The sequence below is a fragment of the Megascapheus bottae genome, chromosome 18 (genome assembly GCF_031878675.1).
Source record: "Megascapheus bottae isolate mThoBot1 chromosome 18, mThoBot2.hap1, whole genome shotgun sequence".
Classification (NCBI taxonomy): Eukaryota; Metazoa; Chordata; class Mammalia; order Rodentia; family Geomyidae; genus Megascapheus; species Megascapheus bottae.
Genome location: NC_143526.1, coordinates 26,668,942 through 26,690,575, shown reverse-complemented (window position 1 = coordinate 26,690,575; position 21,634 = coordinate 26,668,942). Strand labels below are relative to the sequence as shown.

Here is a 21,634-nt window from a genome sequence, read left to right as displayed (position 1 = left end):
ATAGTGCAGATCTGTTGGGAAGAATAGGAGAGTCGAATAGACACTGTCCTCTCACAAACTGCTTTTAACTGAAACTTCCCCCCCAAAAAAATTACATCAGTTGTGTGGCTATCTGTCATTACTGCTTGGTCTCTAAGAGGGGGTCACATAATTCTTAGTTCACCTTGCTCCTCATTCAATCTGTTAAGCACCTATAATTGGCAGCCTGCCAGATGGAACTATTTGCAAGGGCAGGGACTATGAGGCTAGACAAAAAGCTCTAATTCAGTAGACAGGGAACACAATACAAGAAAATAGATAGAGAAATAAAATCAAATTAGGACTTAAAAGGGAACAAAGTATTTCTCTCCTTCTCCTTTCTTCTTTTCTTCCCTCCCTCTCCCCTTCTCTCTTCTCTCTCTCTCCCTTCCTTCCTTCCTCCTTCTCCCCCTCTTTCTTTTTTCCTGTTGTAGGGCTTAAACTCAGGCCTAGGCACTGTCCTTGAGCTCTTTTGTTCAAAGCTAGTGCTCTGCCACTTTGAGCTACAGTGTCACTTTCTATATTCTGGTAGTTACTTGGAGATATGAGTCTCAGTGGTGGCTTTTCTGCTGGGGCTGGCTTCAAAGTGTGATCCTCAGATCTTAGGCTCCAAAGTAGCTAGGATGATAGGCATGGCACCCAGGTAGATCCTTCCTTCCTTCCTTCCTTCCTTCCTTCCTTCCTTCCTTCCTTCCTTCCTTCCTACCTTCCTTCCCTCCCTCCCTCCCTCCCTCCCTCCCTCCCTCCCTCCCTCCCTCCCTTCCTTCCTTCCTTCCTTCCTTCCTTCTTTCCTTCCCTTCCCTTCCCTTCCCTTCCCTTCCCTTCCCTTCCCGGGCTGGCTTTGAATCGGAATCCTCAGATTTCAGCCTCCTGAGTTGCTAGGATTACAGGCATGAGCCACTGGCATCCGGCAAAAGATCAATTTTGTTATTTTTCCTCCCCAGTCCTGGGGCTTGAACTTGGAGCCTGGGCACTGTTATCCCTCTACCACTTGAGCCACAGGGCCACTTCTAGCTTTATCTGTGTATGTGGTATCAAGAAATTAAACCGAGGGCTTCATGTATGCTAGGCAAGCACTCTACGGCTAGGCCACACTTCTGGCCCCTCGATCTTTCTTTCTTTTGTTGTGGGTCACGGGGTTTGAACTCTGGGCCTGGGCATTGTTCCTGAGCTGTTCAGCTCGAGGCTACTGCCCTACCCCTTGAGCCACATCCCCACTTCCCATTTTCCAGTGATTAATTGGAGATAAGTCTCACAGACTTCAGTGCTGAATGGCTTTGAACCTGCAGATTTCAGCCTCCTGAGTAGCTAGGATTACAGGCATGAGCCACTCTGCCTGGCCTCCATAGATCTTTCTTAAAAGGCTAAAGCCTCTCTTCCCAGTTTCTTTGGGCTCTTATCCATTTATGAAGAATAGTATTCCAGAACCTAAGGGGTTTATCAAAGCCTCCCACAACTAGCCTTCTCAGCTCTTGCTCTAATCACCTCACTGTTAGCTCTAGAACAGTTTACTGTCTAAATTGCTATGAGGAAAACAAAGGTAGTAGAGATTTTACTGAATCATTGATATTACCTCTGAGTAAAATGTTTGATATATTTTTGATTTTGGGAAAAGGGCAATCATCAGAAAACTGCTTGGTCCATGGAACTGAACTGGGAGATGAAGCAGTGATGAGCTCCTGAAGTCTATGAAAAGGGCAGCCACTATACTGGTGGAATCCTAAACAGAAAAAAGGAGCATTAGTAAAAGAAGCCATTTTCTGATTCACAACTAGTGTCAAAATACACACTAGTTATGACAATTCAATTGTCATAACTAGTCACACTGAGATTATTGGAGTTCAATCATACGCATATGTTCTAACATATGTTCCTCTGTTACAGGAAATATAGGCAGAGTAATCATCTTTTTTTACCAAGTTGAAAATGTCATCTCAAAATTCCTTCTAAGGTATTAATCCCTTATTTTATATAATTTGCCAATATTTTTCCCATTCTGTGTTGTTTATATACTCATGGGAGTGTACTATTTATTTCCTTTCCCCCTCCCACTTCTCGCCTCCCTACCCTGTCTCCTGTACCTTGCTCCCTCTTTTATCGTGATGAGGCTTGAACTCAGTACCTCAGCTTGCTAAGCAGATGCTCTATGACTTGAGCCATGCCCCTCAGCCTCAGAAATTTACTTTTCGTAAACTTAATTTATAAATATTTTTTCTTGCGCTGGGAATGTGGTTTACTGGTAGAATGCTTGCCTAGAATGCATGAAAATCCTGGGTTCAATTCCTTAGTACCACTAAAATAGAAAGAGCAAAGTGGCACTGTGGCTCAAGTGGTAGAGTGCTAGCCTCCAGCAAAAGAAGCTCAAGGACAATGCCCAGGGCCTGAGTTCAAGGTCCAGGACTGTTTTTGATATATCTCAGAAATCACTGCTAAAAAGGGAAGGTAGAAAGGGAAAGAATAGGAAGGGAAGGGGAGGAAAGGACAAAAGGATGGAAAGGTAGGATAAAGACTGACAACAAATAAACATAGGCAGTAAATTCAGAGCATTTTGTTGCTGTTGTTGTGGGGCTTGAGGAAAAGGAGGAGGAGGGGGGAAGGGGAAAATGAAGGAGGGGGAGGAGAAAGGGAAGGGGAAGGGAGGAAGATGTGATGACACTGTAGGACAAATAAACTAAGCTGGGTGCTGGTAGCTTGCACCTATAATCCTATCTACTCAGTATGCTAAGATCTGACAAGGGAGGTTTGAAACCAGCCCAGATTCCATCTACAGCTTACTGGCAAAATGCCAGATGAAGGTGTGGCTCAAGTGGTAAAATAAGGTTGTCTGAAGTCAATATTGAAAGGAGAGCAAACAGCATAGCTAAGTACAACAGCTCACATCTGAAATCCCAGCTACATGGAGGATGGAGACTAGGAGGATTCCAGTTCTAGGCCAGCGATGGGCAAATAGCCTGGGAGACTCCACTTCAAAAAATAAACTGGGTGTGGAAGTTCACACCTGTTATGTCAGCTACTTTGGAGACAAAGATTGTTTGTGATCAGGCCAGTGCAGATGAAAGTGTGAGTTCCTATATGAAAAACAAACCAAAGCACTTCGGAAGGGTAAAGGAAGGTACAGAAATGGAGGGACAAAGCTGGGCGCAGTGGCTCATGCCTGTAATCCTAGCTACTCAAGAGGCTAAGATGTGAGGATCCTGGTTCAAAGCAAGCTCAGGCACTAAGAAAGCACTAATGCACTAAGACTCTTATCTCCAATTAACAGCTAGAAAATGGGAAGTGGGGCTGTGGCTCAAGTGGTACAGTGGTAGCCTTGTGATGAAGAGCTAAGGGACAACACCCAGGCCCAGAGTTTAAGTCCCATGACCCACCAAAAAAAAAAAATGGAGAGACAGAGTAAACAAATGCAACAGTGGTACTTAGTAGACATTATGTTGAAAATGAACTATAGTATAGAACTTGTAGGTAAGGATGGGAGGAAAAAACTAATAGTGGGAGAGAAGAGATGACATTGTTCAAAGTAATTTCCTGACTTATATAACTGTATATCCCTCTGTATATCTCCTTTATAACAACTTTCTTTTGCCAGTCCTGGGGCTTGAACTCTGGGCCTGAGCACCGTTCTTAAGGATAGAGCTCTACCACTTGAGCCATAGCACTACTTCCAGCTTTTTCTATGTGGTACTGAGGAACTGAACCCAGGTCTTCGTGCATGCTAGGCAGGCACTCTACCACTAGGCCAAACTCCCAGCCCACTAGGAGGCCTTTTCAGGTTAATTTCTAGTCCTCTTTGAGAATAATGAGTTGGGGAGAGAGTTGCTGGTTTTTCTGACCCAGCAGCTCTTTCCTCTAAATCCTGTTCTATGAACAGAACAGTGAGTCTGATAATATAAAAGTCTGAAGAATATAAAAGCCTTGCTGGGCACCAGTGGCTCGTGCCTGTAATCCTAACTACCCAAAAGACTGAGATCTGAAGATTAGGGTTTAAAGTCAAAGAGGCAAGAAAGTCCATGAGCTCTTACCTCCAGTTAAGCACCAAAAAAGCCAGAAATAGATCTATGACTCAGGGGGTAGATTGCTAGCCTTGAGCCAAGAGAATAAGGACAATGCCTAGGCACTGAGTTCAAGCCCCAAGACGGGCACCAAAATAAACAAATAAATACATGAATAAAATAATATACAGCTTTTTGTCAACCTCCTTGCCTGTCTCCCTCAATACCCTGCTGGTTCTTGCCATCGAGTTCCAAGGCAGTGGAGGAAACACAAAAAGGGTTTTTTCCTCAGAAGTGTAAGTATCATTCAGACCACCAAAGGCATGGACAGATAAAGCACCTACCCCATCATAGAAGGAAATGGAATTCATGTGATCCTTGGAAATGATAATATTTCCATGATGACGGTGAGAAAACAGAAGACCATTAGAGAAAAAATCCATATTCCCTGGAACAGAAAGAAAGGCAATCAGAACTGGAGGGCGGGGTCTTGGGAGCGGATTTCAATGTCCTTGTAGGTACCAGGGGAATACTAAGTAGTAACTAGATACTTTATCAGTTGAGCTTCCATTATATGATTTGAGGCAGATTTAACAAGACAGTAATGACACCTAAATTTCAAAACCCTTCACCTCTCTAAGCCAACTTCCAAAGCCCAAGAAAATTGTATTTGTTTATTTATTTTGGTCAGTCATGGGGCTTGAACTCTGGGCCTGGGCACTATCCCTGAACTCTTCAGTTCAAGGCTAGCCACAGTACCACTTCCAGTTATCTGGTGCTTAGCTGGAGATAAGAGTCTCACAGACTTTCATGCTTGGGCTGGCTTTGAATCAGGATCCTCAGATCCTGAATAGCTAGGATTACAGGCACGAGCCAGTGGCGCCCAGCTCCAAGAAAACCTTTAACCTTTTTTTTTTTTTTTAAATTACTTCTTCTAAGTGAGTCCTTAAATGATATATACTTCAAAACTCATAAAACTGTGGTTAGTCCTGACATAGTCCTGAAGAAGTAAAATACTTCATACAGATTTCTGTTTAAATCTTTATTAATTTATTTTTTTGGTCAGTAGTGGGGCTTGAATTCAAGACCTAGATGCTATCACTGAGCTCTTTTGTTCAAGGATAGAGTTCTATTACACTGCCACTTCCAGTTTTGAGTGGTTAACTAGATATGAGTCTCATAGGGACTTCTCTGCCTGGGCTGCTGAGATCCTCAGATCTCAGCTTCCAGAACAGATAGGATGACAGGTGTGATCCTGGCTTCCCAATTAAATTTCTATTGAATTCTCCTACTTTAAAAAAACTAAATTTAAGCTCGGCACCAGTGTCTCCTGCCTGTAGTCCTAGCTACATAGGAGGCTGAGATCTGAGGATTGCAGTTCAAAGCCAGCTCAGGCACTAAAATCTGCAAGACTCTTATCTCTAATTAACCACCAAAAAATGCTGAAGTGGCACTGTGGTTCAAGTGGTAGAGCCATAGCCTTGAACTGAAGAGCTGCTCAGAGCCAGAGTTCAAAGTCCCATGACTGACAAAAAAAAAACAAACTAAATTTAACTCAAGAACTAAGAATGTTTGATATCTAAGCTCTTAAAATAATGTAACTAGGCTAGCAATGTGGCTAAGCGGCAGAATGCTTGCCTAACATGTATAGGCAAGCATGTATAATATATGCTAAGAATTCACATGAAAAGTTTAATTTTAGGGTTGGAGTATAGCTCAGCTCAATACCTAGCAAAATACATACATACACACACAGACTAATGAAACCTTATAAATAACTGTACCTCTTAAAAATTATTATTATTTGGGTGGTTAGTTGGATATAAGAGTCTCACAGACTTTCCTGCCTGGGCTAGCAACCATCAGTGACTAAATTAATTATTATTATTATTATTATTTTACAGAGACACAGAATCATTGAATCTTGCTAACCCAATATCATGCAAGATTAATTTTCTAACACATCCTTTGCTAAGAAGGTACCAACTAACTTTGGCAACTATCTTTATGCCTTCTATCAAGCAAACTAATTTTGGCAAGTATCCTTGCTGTGGTGCCTGCTATCAAAACTATGCAAGTGGAGGTATGGTGCAAGTGACAAAGTACCAGCTTTGAGGGGAAAAGCAAGTAAAAGCTTTAAGCCCTAAATTCAAGCCTCAGAATTGGGAAAAATAAATAAACACTATGCAAGGTATGCTCGGAGGGGAGGAGGGATGGGGGGGGGTCAAAGAGTAACAGAAGAGATGAATTTGGTCAAAGTACACTATACATATGTATGGAAATATTGCAATGAAACCCCTTTGTATGATCAATCTACTCTAATATATATATTATATAAATAAAATACAATCATGCTGGTAGCATTGTCATGCACTGCATGATTTCCACAAATGTTCCCAATTTCTAGCTCTGAGATCTGGAGAAGCAGAAATGAAGGACAAAGGCATGCTAACAGATGCTGTTACCAACCCAGCTTTCTGTGGGTTGAAAGGCAGACCTCCTTGTTCATGTCTTCTATGTGAATGGAGAAGCTGAACCAATGGTCTGACAACAAGGAGAGGAATTTGCCACCAGCTAGAACATTCTCTCTCCCTCTCCCTCTCTCTCATCTCTCTCTCTCTCTTCTCTCTCTCTCTCTCTCTCTCTCTCTCTCTCTCTCTCTCTGCCCCCCCACCATCTCCCTCCCTCCCCTCTCTCCCTCCTCCTCTGTCCCCCATCTCCTCTCCCCTTTTCCCCTTCTCTAGTTATTTTGAAGAGACCTAAAAGTAACTTGGAGTAAACCCCCATGATATCCAAGTAATAAGATCTAAAGGTTCTTCAGAATGTTCTATCAGCAGAAACATTGCCAATTTAACTGTGATAGAAAATGTACAAAATGAAGGGAGTCTGCCGATTTTCCAGAATTTGACTTTTAAAGTAGGGTTGGGGATGTGGCTTAATGGTAGAGTGCTTACCTAGCATGCATGAAGCCTTGGGTTGATTCCTCAGTACCACATAAATAGAAAAAGCCAGAAGTGGCACTGTGGGTCAAATGATATAGTACTAGCCTTGAGCAAAAGCTTAGGGACAATGCCCAGGTTCTGAATTCAAGCCTCAGGACTGGCAAAAATTAAATAAACAAATAAGCCACAACAGGCCTGTAATCACCCCTGTAATCCTAGCTACTTGGAGGCTAAGAACTAAGGATCCCTTCAAAGCCAGTCTGGGCACAAAAGGACCTGAGACACTTATCTCCAATTAACCTCTAGAAAGTGGGAAGTGGGGCTTGGCTCAAGGGTAGGGCAGTAGCCTTGAGCTAAAGTACTCAGGGACAGTGGCCAGGCTGAGTTCAAGCCCCATGACCCAAATAAATAACTAAATAAATAAATAAATAAGCAAGCAAGCAAGCAAGCCAGCCACAAACAAGGCCAGGCTGATAAATAAATAAATAAATAAATAAATAAGCAAGCCATAAACAAGGTATTCCTTTTTGTTGAAAAAAATGAAAGAGGTTTGGCCAGAAGCCCAGGGGAGAGAGTCATAAGCCTGGAGTTGAAATCCAGAGTTCAGAAGGTGAAAGAGCCAAGGGGGAAGGACATTTTCAGGCCTTTCTTAATCAAGCAACTACTGCCTTTCAAGGAAAGGGGAGGTGATTCCAAGGGCTGAACTAGGAAGCTGGAAGGAAAATTCACGTAGTCAGAGCTGACAGAACCAAGAGCCCAGAGGTCAGAACTTAAGAGCCACAGATCATTTCCAGTTCTTGACTTCACCAAGGAATTAGTATGCCAAGCTGGATTCAAACCTCCTTAGTCTCATTTTTCACTTTCAGTTTTTCTTGCTTTCGAATGTAATGATAAGAACTATCATCCTATTTTGGTCTCATATTGTCCTATGTTTGGAAAGCTGGGGGCAATTAACTTACTTCATAGCTTTCCCTGGCATACAACAGGGAAGAAAATGGTGTTTAAGAACTATATTCATGGGCCGGGAGTTTGGCCTAGTAGTTAAAGTGCTTGCCTAGCATGCATGAAGACCTGGGTTCGATTCCTCCGTACCACATACATAGAAAAAAGCCGGAAGTGGTGGTGAGGCTCAAGTGGTAGAGCTCTAGCCTTGAGAAAGTCCAAGGACAGTGCTCAGGCCCTGAGCTCAAGCCCAGGACTGGCAAAAAAAAAAAAAAGAACTATAATCAGGGGCTGGGAGTTTGGCCTAGTGGTTAAAGTGCTTGCCTAGCATGCATGAAGACCCGGGTTCGATTCCTTGGTACCACATACATAAAAAAAGCCGGAAGTGGTGCTGAGGCTCAAGTGGTAGAGCTCTAGCCTTGAGAAAATCCAAGGACAGTGCTCAGGCCCTGAGCTCAAGCCCAGGACTGGCAAAAAAAAAAAATAACTATATTCAACAGTGTACTACCTACTAGAACCTCATCTACAAGGGGTTGAGATGATCTTCATGTGGCATTTGGCATATTTGGAACTCATGAGATTTAGGAATTTAAGCTGCTATACAAATGTGATATGAGACCCTTGAGCATTTTTGACTGTATTTTGAATAAGGAAAAAGGATGTGAATCATGGGGCCAGACAGTAAACAGACTGGTGTGAAAGAAATTCAACACAAGGAAGGTTCTTGATTGCTGAGATAGAGAGGGTTTTAGGGAAGGACCTCTGAAAGGAGGAGCTGAGAACAGTTCCTAGTTGGCAACCTGCAACCAAATGTTGGTTTCAGTCCTACAAGCAGAAGGAATCAGCAGACCAACCTAGAAAAGCTTGGGAGTAAAGCCTCTATAGCTAGTCTGGCTGATCCTTGACTTCTGCCTTCTGAGACTATAGATCCAGACAAGCATGTCTGGACTTCTGACTTGCAGAATTATGAGGTAGCACGTGTTTTAAGCTACTGAATTAGCAGTAATTTGTTATAAAACAGTAGAAAAAGAAACTAGAATTTGCTTAGGTCTACAGACTATTTCTAAAAATGCTACTGCAGTAATACATTCTGAGAACAACTGTCTGGCAGCAATAAGAAAGCCAGATGTAATTCTGGGACTAGCCCTTTTTCTTGTGAAACCAGCCTAAGTTTCCTCATCCACAAAGTGGGTGGATCAAAGGAGAAATGCTATAAGAAAACAGTTCTTTAACAACAAGTCTTTTCAAACAGCAGATGTATTATTAATCAACACCTATGCGAGTATCTGCAAAGCAAGGATTTGGACAGAGCCAAGAACAGAAGTTATAGCTGCTTACCTTCATCAGGCCAGGACTGCAGACTACTAGAATAAAGGTATGCTCCCTCTCCTCCTGTTAGAAAACTTCCCAGGAAACACTCATCACCCTTTTAAAACATTAACAATAACAACAAAAGAAGAGATGATTTATAGTATAAATACTCATAGAATCAAAAGTTCTGCCTAGTTTTGCCTATAGAAAAGGTTGAGTCAGACTCATATGCCTTACTCACTCTATGGCCTTTGGCACTGGCCTGGCTTTTGGTCATGTAATTGACATCCCTGATTCATGCTGAGAAAAGGAATGAGACCTGTCATCAGAGTCCGTGATAATTATTCATGAATGAGTGGATTTATTTTTTTCTGTGAAAAATGGAAGTCCATTTTTCCTTGGCCTAAAGCCTTCACATCTTAGCTCTACATGTCTAGGCCAATCCCAGTCTTGGATGTGAAAACACTGAAAGGTCTAAACGGCAGAAGAAATCCCTCCAGTTCTGTCCGAAAGCCTGCTAGGAAGAGGGAAGTGCAAATTGGAATCAAAGATAAAGAAGTACAGATCCCTTAGCTCAGCAGTTAATGGAAAATATTATCTTTATTAATTACCTATGTTTTATGCTGATAATGATGTTTATACTAGGAATGAAAAGACTGCTTACCCTTATTGCTTGTTGGGTTTTCTCAGACAATTTTACTTCATTATCTTCTACCTGTGTTCAATAGAAATGTAGATTTTCAGTTTCCTACTCTTAAAGATAGATCTTGCTAGTTCTCCTCACTGTGTTCAAATATCTCCAAGAGACTGATTTAAAAGTTGCTCCACCATGTCCAATCCTCTCAGGCTCTGACATGCTGACAGAGATGGCTGCTAGTTAGTGCCGCTCAGAGACCTGGACCACCACAGACTCTTTCTTGGCACCTCAGATCCAGTTATGGGCTATGGAGGGAATGTGTTAATCTATACTTAATATGTCATTTCAGAAGGAAAACAACAATTCTGTTTAAGGATGAAGAAATGAAAGCATACTAAACTTTTTTTTTCTTTTGGTGCCATCCTGGGGCTTGAACTCATAGCCTGGGTGTTGTCCTGAGCCTTTTGTTTCTGCTCAAGGCTAGTGCCCTACCATTTGAGTCATAGTTCCACTTATGACTTTTTGGTAGTTTTATTGAAGGTAAGTATTCACAGACTGACTGTCTTGCCTGGGAAGGCTTTGAATCTCAGTCCTCAGATCTTAGCCTCCCAAGTTGCTAGGAATACAGGCATGAGCCACTGGTACCTGGTGTAAACTATTTTTTTCTTTTTGGTGGGTCATGGGTGTTGAACTCTGGGCCTGGGCACTAATCTCTTCAGCTCAAGGCTACTGCTCTACCCCTTGAGCCACAGCACCACTTCCAGTTTTCTAGTGGTTAATTGGAGATAAGAGTCTCACGAACTTTAGTGCTCTTTAGTGCCCGGGCTGGTTTTGAACCATGATCCTCAGATCTCAGCTTCATGAGTGGCTAGGATTACAGGCATGAGCCACTACGCCCAGATAAACTACCTTTTTTTTCTTTTAAAGTGTGTTCTTATTTAAATCCATTTATGTCCGCGGGTAAGAATAAGTTTTTGCTTCTTCTACAAGCGTGGATAGGGATAAACCGTATATAAACAGATTCTAAAATAGGTACTTAGACTTTTAAATATTATGATTGCCACCATGGTTTCTATATCCCAAGTCCCACTGAGGAAATGGGACACTTCTACAAGGAGAGAGACATCTCAGCAGCAACCATTCTGACTTAAGAAGGGGACCTTGGTGCCACTTCTTAAGATCTGTGTGGCTTTAGACTGGTAGATTTCTACCTAGGGTCTTCGAATATATTCCCGAAATATTATCAGCTTCTAAGCCTCAGTGTCCTCATCTATACTATAAAGGGCTAATTGCTTTCTTGACCACTTAACAAATAATAGAGCTTTTTTTTGGGGGGGGTAGGGATTTTCTAAGATTATGAGAAAATTAAAGCATTGAGATTTATTGACATGAAGAAAAAGGATTGAGCTAAAACTTTTATTATTGAACAGTAACTAGTTAGTTCAGGATGTGGTAGCTGAACAGGGAATCCACAAAGTTTTTGCCCAAATGTCTGCCCTACATTCACATAAAGGTCTATTTTCACCTGTAGATGATACTGACCAGCCAGGAGCAGAATCGGGGTATGGCAGCTGTCAAGACTATGTAGCTGGTTTCTGTGACAACAGTGCCATCTGTAGGAAGACAACAGACATGCCAGTTATTCCCAACCCCTTCAGCCTACAGACAGTGAGTGCCCTTGCCATTCTCAGGATCAAAGGCTCCTCTTGCTGGCACCATCTGATGCCCTTAGAAAATGGGAACTTGGGGACTGGGAGTTTGGCCTAGTGGTAGAGTGCCTGCCTAGCATTCACAAATACCCGGGTTCGATTCCTTGGTACCATATACATAGAAAAAAACCGGAAGTGGTGCTGAGGCTCAAGTTGTAGAGCTCTAGCCTTGAGAAAGTCCAAGGACGGTGCTCAGTCCCTGAGCTCAAGCCCAGGACTGGCAATAAATAAATAAATAAATACATAAATAAAAAATGGGAACTTCATCTGGGAGCATGGAGACTAATAGGAAGATAGAATAGTTTCCTCATGTAATTAACAAGTATTTTTCAGAACAAATAGAAACTTACACTTAAGAGTTGCAAAGATTATTCTTTAAATTTTACTTTTTCTTTCCTTCCTTTTTTGAGGGTCCCATTCAAGGAAGGCATTGAATTTGGAATCTTTCTGAATCTGGGGCAGAGGATTATAGGCATGTGCGATCAACCTAGGTTTGGCTAGCTTTTCATTTTTATCCAGGTAATATAGGTACTACAAAATATACCTATTAAAACCAACTTGAAATTATCAGACTCATCCTCCCAACACTGGATATTATAATTCTTTTTTTTTCCCAGTCCTGAGGCTTGAACTCATGGCCTGGGCACTTTCCTTGAGCTTTCTCAAGGCTAGGTCTCTATCATTTGGGCCACAGTACCACTTCTGGCTTTTTCTGTGTATGTGGTACTGAAGAATCAAACTTGGGGCTTCGTGCATGTTAGGCAAACGCTCTACCACTAGCCATAGTCCTGGCTCTGTATAATATCATTTTTTAAAATCTTTTTGCAGATGTAATGGGTAACAAATATAACTGTTGTTACAAAATATATCTTCATGTATATGTCTGTTCCTCTCTATATTTCTACTTTTGGAAATCAACATGTTTATATCTTTGCCCATATTACTATGGAGTAGGATACATTTTTCTTATTAATTTATAAGAGATTTTTATTAATTAGTATGCTACTAAATTATCATAAGTATTCTAATATTTTCACCAATTTGTGCTGGTATTTTATCTTAGTTTATGATTTATTTTACCCCCCAAAAGTTTTAAGGTTTGCTCTCCAAAGACTGATTGTACTTACCCCTTTCTTTAACCAAGATCTGAGATGTCAAAAATGATTCTGAAAAGACCACAGATCCTAAGCACCCTCTTCCTCTCAGCAAGTCAGGAATGTCATAGACAGTCATACAAGCCTGTATTAAGTGAGAAACTAGAGTAAGGCCAAGTACCTCTTAGAACAGATGCTTAATAGACATATGAAATGGGGTGGGATTGTGGCTTAGTGGTAGAGTGCTTGCCTAGCATGCATGAAGCCTTGGGTTCAATTCTTTGGTACCATACAAACAGAAAAAGCTGTAAATGGCACTGTGGCTCAAGTGACTGAGTGCTAGCCTTGAGCAAAAGAAGCTCAGATACTGCCCAGACTCTGACTTCAAGCCCTAGGACTGGCCAAAAAAAGAAAAGAAAAAGAAACATAACACAAAATTACCTTAAAGCAGCACAAGGCTGCTGACTAGGTAGTTTGTAAGGAAAACTGAGCTATATTAAACACCTCTGAGCCAGGCAGGGTGGCTCACACCTATCATCTTAGCTACTCAGGAGGCTGAGATCTGAGGACTGCGGTAGACGTTCAAAGTCAGTGAGGGCACTAAAGTCTATGAGACTCTTAACTCCAATTAACCACCAGAAAACTGGAAGTGGCACTGTCGCTCAAGGGGTCCCTTGAGCTGAAGGGGTCCCTTGAGCTGAAGAGCTCAGGGACAACGCCCAAGCCCACAGTTCAAGTTCCACGACCAAGCAAAAAAACAAAACAAAACAAAACAAAAAAAACCCTCTAAACTGAGAGATATTTCAAAATTACCCAGGCTTCTCTACAGTAGATCCTTCATCAGAGACGTGTTTTTGGTGCCTACTCTAGAGCTTGAATTCAGGGCCTAGACACTGTCCCTGAGGTGTTTTTTGCTTAAGACTAATGTTCTACCACTAGAGTCACCGCCCTCCTTTTGGCTTATTGGTGGTTAACTGGGGTAAGAATCTCATGGACTTTCCTCCCTAGGGGGAATCCTCAAAAATCTCAACTTCCTGAGTAGTTAGGATTACAGGCGTCAGCCACTAATGTCTGGTACATCAGAAATATATTTAGGCTAGAAAGACAGCATTTTATGCTGGGCGCAGTGGCTCATGCCTGTAATCCTAGTTACTCAGGAGGCTGAGATCTGAGGATCAAGGTTCAAAGCCAGCCCAGCCACAAAAAGACCTGAGACTTATCTCCAATTAACCTCTAGAAAATGAGAAGTGGGGCTTGGATCAAGGGTAGGTCTTTAGTCTTGAGCTAAAGAGCTCAGGGACAATGCCCAAGCCAAGTTCAAGCTCCATGACCCACTAAGAAAAAAAAAAAAAAAAAAAAAGACAGCATCTTTATGTTCCTACAAATTCCCTCAAATTGTCCTCCCTCTAAGAGACAACACAGCCTTGGTTCTTAACTATCAGAGTTGGAGGTGTTTCCTCTAGGCTTCTGTAAACACATATACTTCACACTCTTAATAAATCTTTGTTGGGTTTATGCTAGGTTCTGAACAAACCTGGAAAGGTATTTATTTGGTGACACATCTTTGTGGATATTTATGTCAATATCTACTAATCTTCCTTCTAGTCATCCTTACCTATGGTATCACTGACTACAGTTAGCTCCAAAATATTAAATTCTATTTGGGCACCAGTGGTTCACACCTGTAATCAAGCTACTCAGGAGGCTGAGATCTGAGGATAAGTTCAAAGCCAGCCCAAGCAGGAAAATCTACAAGTCTTTGTTTTTGCTAGTCCTGAGGCTTGAACTCAGGGCCTAGTCACTGTCCTTGAGCTTTTTCATGGCTAGCGCTCTACCACTTGAGCCACAGCACCACTTCTGGCTTTTTCTGTGCATATGGTACCAAGGAATCAAACTCGGGGCTTCACTACCACTAGGCCACATTTGTGGGCCCATGCAAGATATTCTGTCTGTCTGTCTCATACACATACATACCTACACACACACACACACACACACACACACACACACACACACACACACACACACACACACACACACACACACACACACATCCTAGGACTTGAAAACTCAAAGCCTGGGTATTTTCCCGGAGCTTCTTTTGCTCAAGGCTAGCACTCTACCACTTGAGCCAGAGTGCCATTTCCAGCCTTTTCTGTTTATGTGGTACTGAGGAATTGAACCCAAGGCTTCATACATGCTAGGCAGGCACTCTATCACTAAGCCACATCCCCAGCCCACAAGACTCTTATCTTCACTAAAACTACCAAAAAAGATGTGGCTCAAGTGCACTAACCTTGAGCAGTGCCTTGAGGGACAGTGTCCAGACCCTGAGTTCAAGTTCAAGGACCAGTATATGCACAAAAATTGAATTTCAGAAATAAACAAAGCATGTGTTTTAAATTGTGCACCATTCTGAGAAGTGTACTGAAATTTTATCTACTATACTTCATCCTGCTGGGAACATGAATCATTGTTTTGTCCAACATATCTACATTGTGAGTCATTTAGTAGCCATCTTGGTTACCAACTGAATTGGTACCATAGTATTCACTCAAGTAAAGTTTTGTTTTTTGTTCCCCCCACAGTGATGATTGATTCATGGCCTTGTGCTTGCTAGGTTAGTACTCTACCACTTTTTTCCCCAGCACTTTTGTTTTGTTTTGTTTTGTTTTGAGATTAGGTCTCAAGGTAACTTTGCCTAGGCTTGTCTCAAACTATAATCCTCCTGCCTCTACCAGCTGGTTAACTAAAGTAACTCTTTTTTTTTCTTTCTTTACAAAGAGTTCATAATATACTTTGATTTTGTAACTTACAATTTTGTCTTCCAGTAATTAAACTATAACTATCCATAGTTTTCCTTAGTAATTATTTTTTTACTTAATAATGGCCTCAAGCACAAAATCAATGATACTGGCAATTTTATTATAATGTATTATAAAAAAATGTTGTTACAGGCTGGGAATGTGGCTTAGTAATCAGAGTGCTAGCCTTGAGCAAAAGCAGCTCAGGGACAGTGCCCAGGCCCTGAGTTCAAGCCCCAAGACTGGCAACAAATAAATAGGCAAATAGTTAATATTGTTACTAATCTTTTACTGTACCTAATTTATAAATTAAACTCTACCGTAAGTATGTATAGAAAAAATATAGTAGTACAGGATTTGATACTATCTGCAGTTTTAAGCATGCAGTAGAGGTTCCAGATTTGTAATCACCTATTATTAAGCAAAATACTTTCAAAATAATATACAAGAGTCTAAAGAGAAGTTTCAGGTGTAGAGTTTAGCAGGTAAATTATTATTATTATTATTATTTTTTGCCAGTCCTGGGCTTGAGCTCAGAGCCTGAGCACTGTCCTTGGACTTTTCTCAAGGCTACAGCTCTACCACTTGAGCCTCAGCACCACTTCCGGCTTTTTTCTATGTATGTGGTACCGAGGAATCGAACCTGGGTCTTCATGCATGCTAGGCTAGGACTTTAACCACTAGGCCAAACTCCCGGTCCCTAGCAGGTAAATTATTATTATCACCTAAATATCAAAGAGCATTTTCCAATATCTTAATTATGTCACTAAAAAAAGTCTGACAAACCAAGACGGGTGGGGGGTGTGGGGGGGGAGGGAAATGGGTACCAAGACATGTGAAAGGGTATCAATGTATGTGAATTAATGCACCTTCTATCTGGCAAATATCATGTAACCCTTTTACTAATTACAATAAAAAAATTAAAAAAAAAAAGTCTGACAAGTGGGTGGATTACAAAGCATTCATTACTTATTGACTTAAAAAAAATGACATTAATGGGCCAGGAGCATGGCCTAGTGGTAGAGTGCTTGTCTAGCTTGCAGGAAGCCCTGGGTTTGATTCCTCAGTATCACACACATAGAAAAAGTTAGAGGTGGCACTGTGGTTCAAGTGGTAGAGTGCTAGCCTTGAGAAAAACTCAAGGACAATGTCCAGGCCCTGAGTTCAAGCCCCAGGACTGGCCAAAAAAAAAAAACACAACGGGGCGGGGGGGGAGATCGGGAGTTTGGCCTAGTGGTAGAATGCTTTGCTAGTATGCACGAAGACTGGGGTTTGATTCCTCAGTACCACATACATAGAAAAAGCTGGACAGTGCTAAGGCCCTGAGCTCAAGCCTGTGACTGGCAAAAAAAAAAAAAAAAAGATGACATTTATATTATTCTCTGTAAATGAGTTAACATTATTGACAGGAACTTGAGATGCTTTCCATCACTGAGAAGAATGCAAGTGATCCATAGCTGCACACTTTCTTTCTCATGACAAAAACTTTCAGAAATAGGGTTTAGGCAGGGGTCACAAGAGACACACTCAAGGTGTGTATACACACCTTGAAATCTCACTCAAGGTGAAATCTGTATGTATACTCATAACAATCAGAACATAGGATATCCACTATCTTCTCATACTTTGTGTATCAACTTTCTTCATATCAGTATACACTAGGTTAAAAGGAGAACTCAGCAGCAACTGGCTCCCCTAAGGCCATGCTATCCTCAAGGATCTACTCCAGGGATCATTGTCTCAGCTGTGTGTTGGTGTTCTATGCTAGGCTGGGCAGAAAAGTCCTTGAGATTCTTATCTCAAATTAACCACCGGAAAACCAAAAGTGACACTGTGGCTCTCTGGCTCAAAGTGCTGGAGTGCCTTGAGTTTAAACCCCATGACCAACATATCAAAAAAGGAGGAAAAAAGGAGCAATAATCTCGGTATACCTCTAAACTTTCACTATGCCCATCAGTGTAACCTAGTATACAGGGTAGAAAGATCTGTTTTGCCTCTTTTATATCACTGGAGACCACATAGGCCTCTGAGGAGTGTTCAGTTAATGAATGTTCCTAAGTCTCTGTTAAAGATACCAATGCAGGTGCCAGGAGTTTGGCCTAGTGGTTGCCTAGCATGCACAAAGACCTGGGTTCGATTCCTTGGCACCACATACATAGAAAAAGTGGGAAGTGGTGCTGTGACTCCAGTGGTAGAGCACTAGCCCCAAGCCCAAGGGCACTGCTCAGACTCTGAGTTCAAGCCCCAGGACTGGCCAAAAGAATTAAAAAAAAAAAAAAAAAAAAAGGTATCTGCAGGACTTAGAATGCGAAGAAACAATTGAAAACTTGGTATTTTGGTCAAGGCACACTTGTCCTCAGCTTGTATTTTCACACAATGTCAACACAATCTTGACTCCTTAGAAACTTCCCACATACTTCTACTTTACCCCTTATGGATGTCGTCCTATAGGCCCTTCCGAACCAACTGACTCACAAAACCTCTGCTTACCGTTTTCACAAAGGATAAGCTATCTTCACTGTCCAGAGGCACAATTCTAGAAGAATAAAGAAATGAGAAAAAGACATTAAAGGATTTTTAAATGGACTGAAATTCACAATTATTTTTTTAAATGGCAACAACTCAGCTTTTTCTCAAGAGATTTTACATGTGTGCAGAATTAGAACATGGTCATTTGCCTGACCTCTGCCCTTCAGTGTTTTTTTGTTTGTTTGTTTGTTTGTTTTTTGCCAATCTGATGAACTCAAGGCCTAGGTACTGTTCTTGAGCTTCTTTTTGCTCAAGACTAGCACCCTACCATTTGAGCCACAGCACCAGTTCTGGCCTTTTCTGTTTATGTGGTACTAAGGAATTGAACCAGGGTTTCATGCATGTTAGGCAAGCACTCTACCACTGAGCCACATTCCTAGCTCCTGTCCCTCATATTTCTGTGGGAAGTAGTCAGGATATGGGAGCTTGAATGAGTATAGCCAGCCTGAGCCCAAGCCTGAAGTGACCTCTGTGGGGGGTCCTTGCTCCTTGATTTGTTATTTTTTATTTTTCTGTGACAGCTCTTCCTCTGTAGCCCAGGCTAACCTCAAATTCATGATCTCTGACTTCAGCCTCAGTGTTGGACCATTAAGTATGGACCATTAAGTCCAACTAGCCTCTTATCCCTTTATGCTCAACTTGCCCCATGAAAGAAAGCACTACATCACACACTTACCTTCCTTGGTTATTCACAGCATGTATATGAAAAGCTGTCTTGGCGCTATAGACCGAAAAGAAAACAAAACAGAAGTCAGACTTCTCTTGCTGACTACTTGGTTAGAATCCTCCCAGATATATATATTGTCAGTTGTGGAGCTTGAACTCTGGACATGGGTGCTTTTCCTGAGCTTTTCTGCTCAAGACTACTGCTCTAACCACTGAGCCAGGGCCACTTTCCCGTTTTCTGGTGGTTAATTGGAGATTAAGAGTCTCATAGTCTTTTGTGACTGGGCTGACTTCAAACCATGATCCTCAGATCTCAGCCTCCTGAGTAGGTAGGATTACAGGCATGAGCCACCAGCACCCAACTTCTTTTTTTTTTTTTTTTGCCAGTCCTGGAGCTTGAACTCAGGGCCTGGGTCCTATCCTTGGGATTTCCCAAGGCTAGCACTCTACCACAGCATTACTTCAGTCTTTTTCTGTGTAAGTGGTACCAAGGAATCAAACCTAGGGTTTCATGCACGGTAGGCAAGCACTCTACAGCTAGGCCCCACTCCTGGCCCCAGATACTTACTTCTATACTCTACCTTGCCCTATATTTTCAAGCTACCCAGTGAGGGAAGTGAGTGTTATCCTTGATTTAGTTACTTTAGGTACTTTTTCTATCATCAGGTGAGGAGGAGCCAGGTCTGCTTCTTTGCAAGTTCTCAGGACTGCCTCAAATTCTAGCCTCTAACTCTTCCTCATATAGTTTCTTTCTCTTTAGCATCTTAGCTCCTCAAATAAAGTTTTGATCAGGAATGATTCTTTTTCACGTATCTCATTATTTTACTAGAACATTTCTGAAATAGAAGATAGAAGATGAAATATAAAGATTCTTTAAATGTATGTGAGTGAATATATATATATCCATATGTATTCCATATATATACATATTCCATATATATATAAATATATATATTCTTTATAAAAGAATCAGCCCTGGCTTACCGTAGGGCTGCCTTAAACTGAACCAACTCAAAGGAATCTAATCCAGATCCTAGGGTCTGCTCTGCTTCCTCCCTGGCCTGTAAAAAATAACAAAACAGTCAGTTTTCAAGCAGCAAAAAGCACACAAACTACTGACAGTAAGAACACTTTTAACAGTTGGCCAATGCCCTTCTCTTTCTACATGACTACTTTGCACATATCAGGAGATTAAAGTGAAAGAGCATCAGGTTAAAGAAAACAGGTGCTTTCCTCAGGCTGGGATCATGGGAAAAGCTCCTGGAGAGAAGCAAGCAGCTAGAAGGATATAATTGACATGTGAAGTCTAGGAAAGTATACTTTCCTACCCTTTCCATTAGTTTTGGGGGAGGGATCATTTCCCTCAGTCTCTGCTAGAAGCTAAGAAGATCAAAGTGCTAGAGTTTCAGAAGGTACATTAGAAAACAGAGGTGTGAGAAGTGATGTTGAAGTCCCATCACTTTGCACAGGTCTACCCATCAGTACCAAAATTCAATTCAGTAAGGAGGGGAGATGGCAAGGAGCTGGTGTCTACAGCTACAGTCTCTCTGACATCTACATTATACACAACCTTTCCAATGTCAACTGGCTTCTTTCAGGAAAGATCCTATGAGCTTTGGGAGGCATCAAGCCGACTCTTCTCATCTCCTTACTGGGTCAGATTTAGGAATCCAACTCAGCAGGGCAGGTTAACGGCAAAACAGCAAGGAAGAAAATGGTCAGAAAAGTGAAAATGTGTGCAACTGTCTAGGAAAGGCAAGTCAGATTTTCAAATTTGTACTTGATTTTTTTTTTTCTTTGGCCAGTCCTGGGCTTGATCTCAAGGCCTGAGCACTGTCCTTGGCTTTCCTCAAGGCTAGAGCTCTACCGCTTAGCAACAGCACCTTTTCTGGCTTTTTCTAAGTATGTGGTACCAAGGAATCAAACCTTGCTCTTCCTGCATGCTAGGCAAGCACTTTACCACTAGGCCAAACTCCTGGCCCTAGATTCTTTTTTTTTAACACTGGATTTATAGAAAACCAAATTCAAACTTACCTAACTTTGTTAAGATTCAGAGTTCTTTAACTTTTGTTTAAATATTAACAAGACAATGACTTTTCTTTAACAAAACAAAGACATGCTAATTAGCTGTCACTTGTCAAACAACAGCAGCTGGCCAAAGGCAGAAGTTTAGTGCTCTACAAGCTCTGCTGTTGTCTCAGAGTCAACAAAACACTGCAAGATGTCTAAAGAAAAAAAAAAGAAAAAAGAAAGAAAGAAAATAGCGATTACAAACAGAGAAAGGGAATTTAAATTACCTTTGCTAGACTGGAAGATTTAGTGTAACATGCAATGCCAGCCAAAACAGCCTCAATAACAGCAGCATATATCTGGGACAAGAGCCTACTTTAAAAACAAAAAATAATGATTAACTGCAGTATTACAAAGTCTCCTCAAAAGCTGATAGTCCCTCGATTTAAAGATTGAAAAAATGCAAAAAAGAATTTATTGAGGGCTGGGAATGTGGTTTGGTGATACAATGCTTGCCTAGAATGCATGAAGCCCTGGGTTTTGATTCCTCAGTACCACAAACAGAAAAAGCTGCAAGTAGCGCTGTGACTCAAGTGGTAGAGTGCTAGCCTTGAGAAAAATTGAAGCTCATGGATAGTACCCAGGCCCTGAGTTCAAGCTCCAGGACTGGACCCCCCCAAAAAAAGCCAGTGGCTCACATCTGTAATTCTAGCTACTCAGGAGGCTGAGATCTGAGGATCATGGTTCAAAGCCAGCCTGGGCACTAAAGTCCCTGAGACTCTCATCCCCAGTTTGGCCCCAAGACAAAAAAAAAAAAAAATTCAAAAAAGGAATTTAATGAAAAAAGCAACCCTAAACTGTAATACTTTTAAAAATACTGCACCTGTCTGATTTATATTTGTTAAATGACTTTTAAAAAGTTATTTAACAAGGGCCCGGGAGTTTGGCCTAGTAGTAGAGTGCTTGCCTAGCATGCACGAATA

The 21,634-nt window shown here is 41.5% G+C and overlaps 1 protein-coding gene across 2 annotated transcripts in view; it reads right to left on the bottom strand.

Moving 5' to 3' along the window:
• The window catches only part of Dnaaf9 (dynein axonemal assembly factor 9), a 102,237-nt gene that overhangs the window by 35,638 nt on the left and 44,965 nt on the right, over positions 1–21,634 (bottom strand). Inside the window, exons 13-22 of one of the 2 annotated variants that reach the window (XM_090352060.1) lie at positions 20,939–21,026; positions 19,626–19,702; positions 18,652–18,696; positions 17,937–17,982; positions 12,676–12,787; positions 11,382–11,452; positions 9,867–9,917; positions 9,230–9,317; positions 4,352–4,455; positions 1,592–1,738 (exon numbers count right to left, since the gene is read on the bottom strand). In XM_090352060.1, coding sequence (XP_090208186.1) covers positions 1,592–1,738; positions 4,352–4,455; positions 9,230–9,317; positions 9,867–9,917; positions 11,382–11,452; positions 12,676–12,787; positions 17,937–17,982; positions 18,652–18,696; positions 19,626–19,702; positions 20,939–21,026 — 829 coding nt within the window. The remainder of the gene's footprint in view (positions 1–1,591; positions 1,739–4,351; positions 4,456–9,229; positions 9,318–9,866; positions 9,918–11,381; positions 11,453–12,675; positions 12,788–17,936; positions 17,983–18,651; positions 18,697–19,625; positions 19,703–20,938; positions 21,027–21,634) is intronic. The other variant, XM_090352059.1, reaches the window with a different exon arrangement.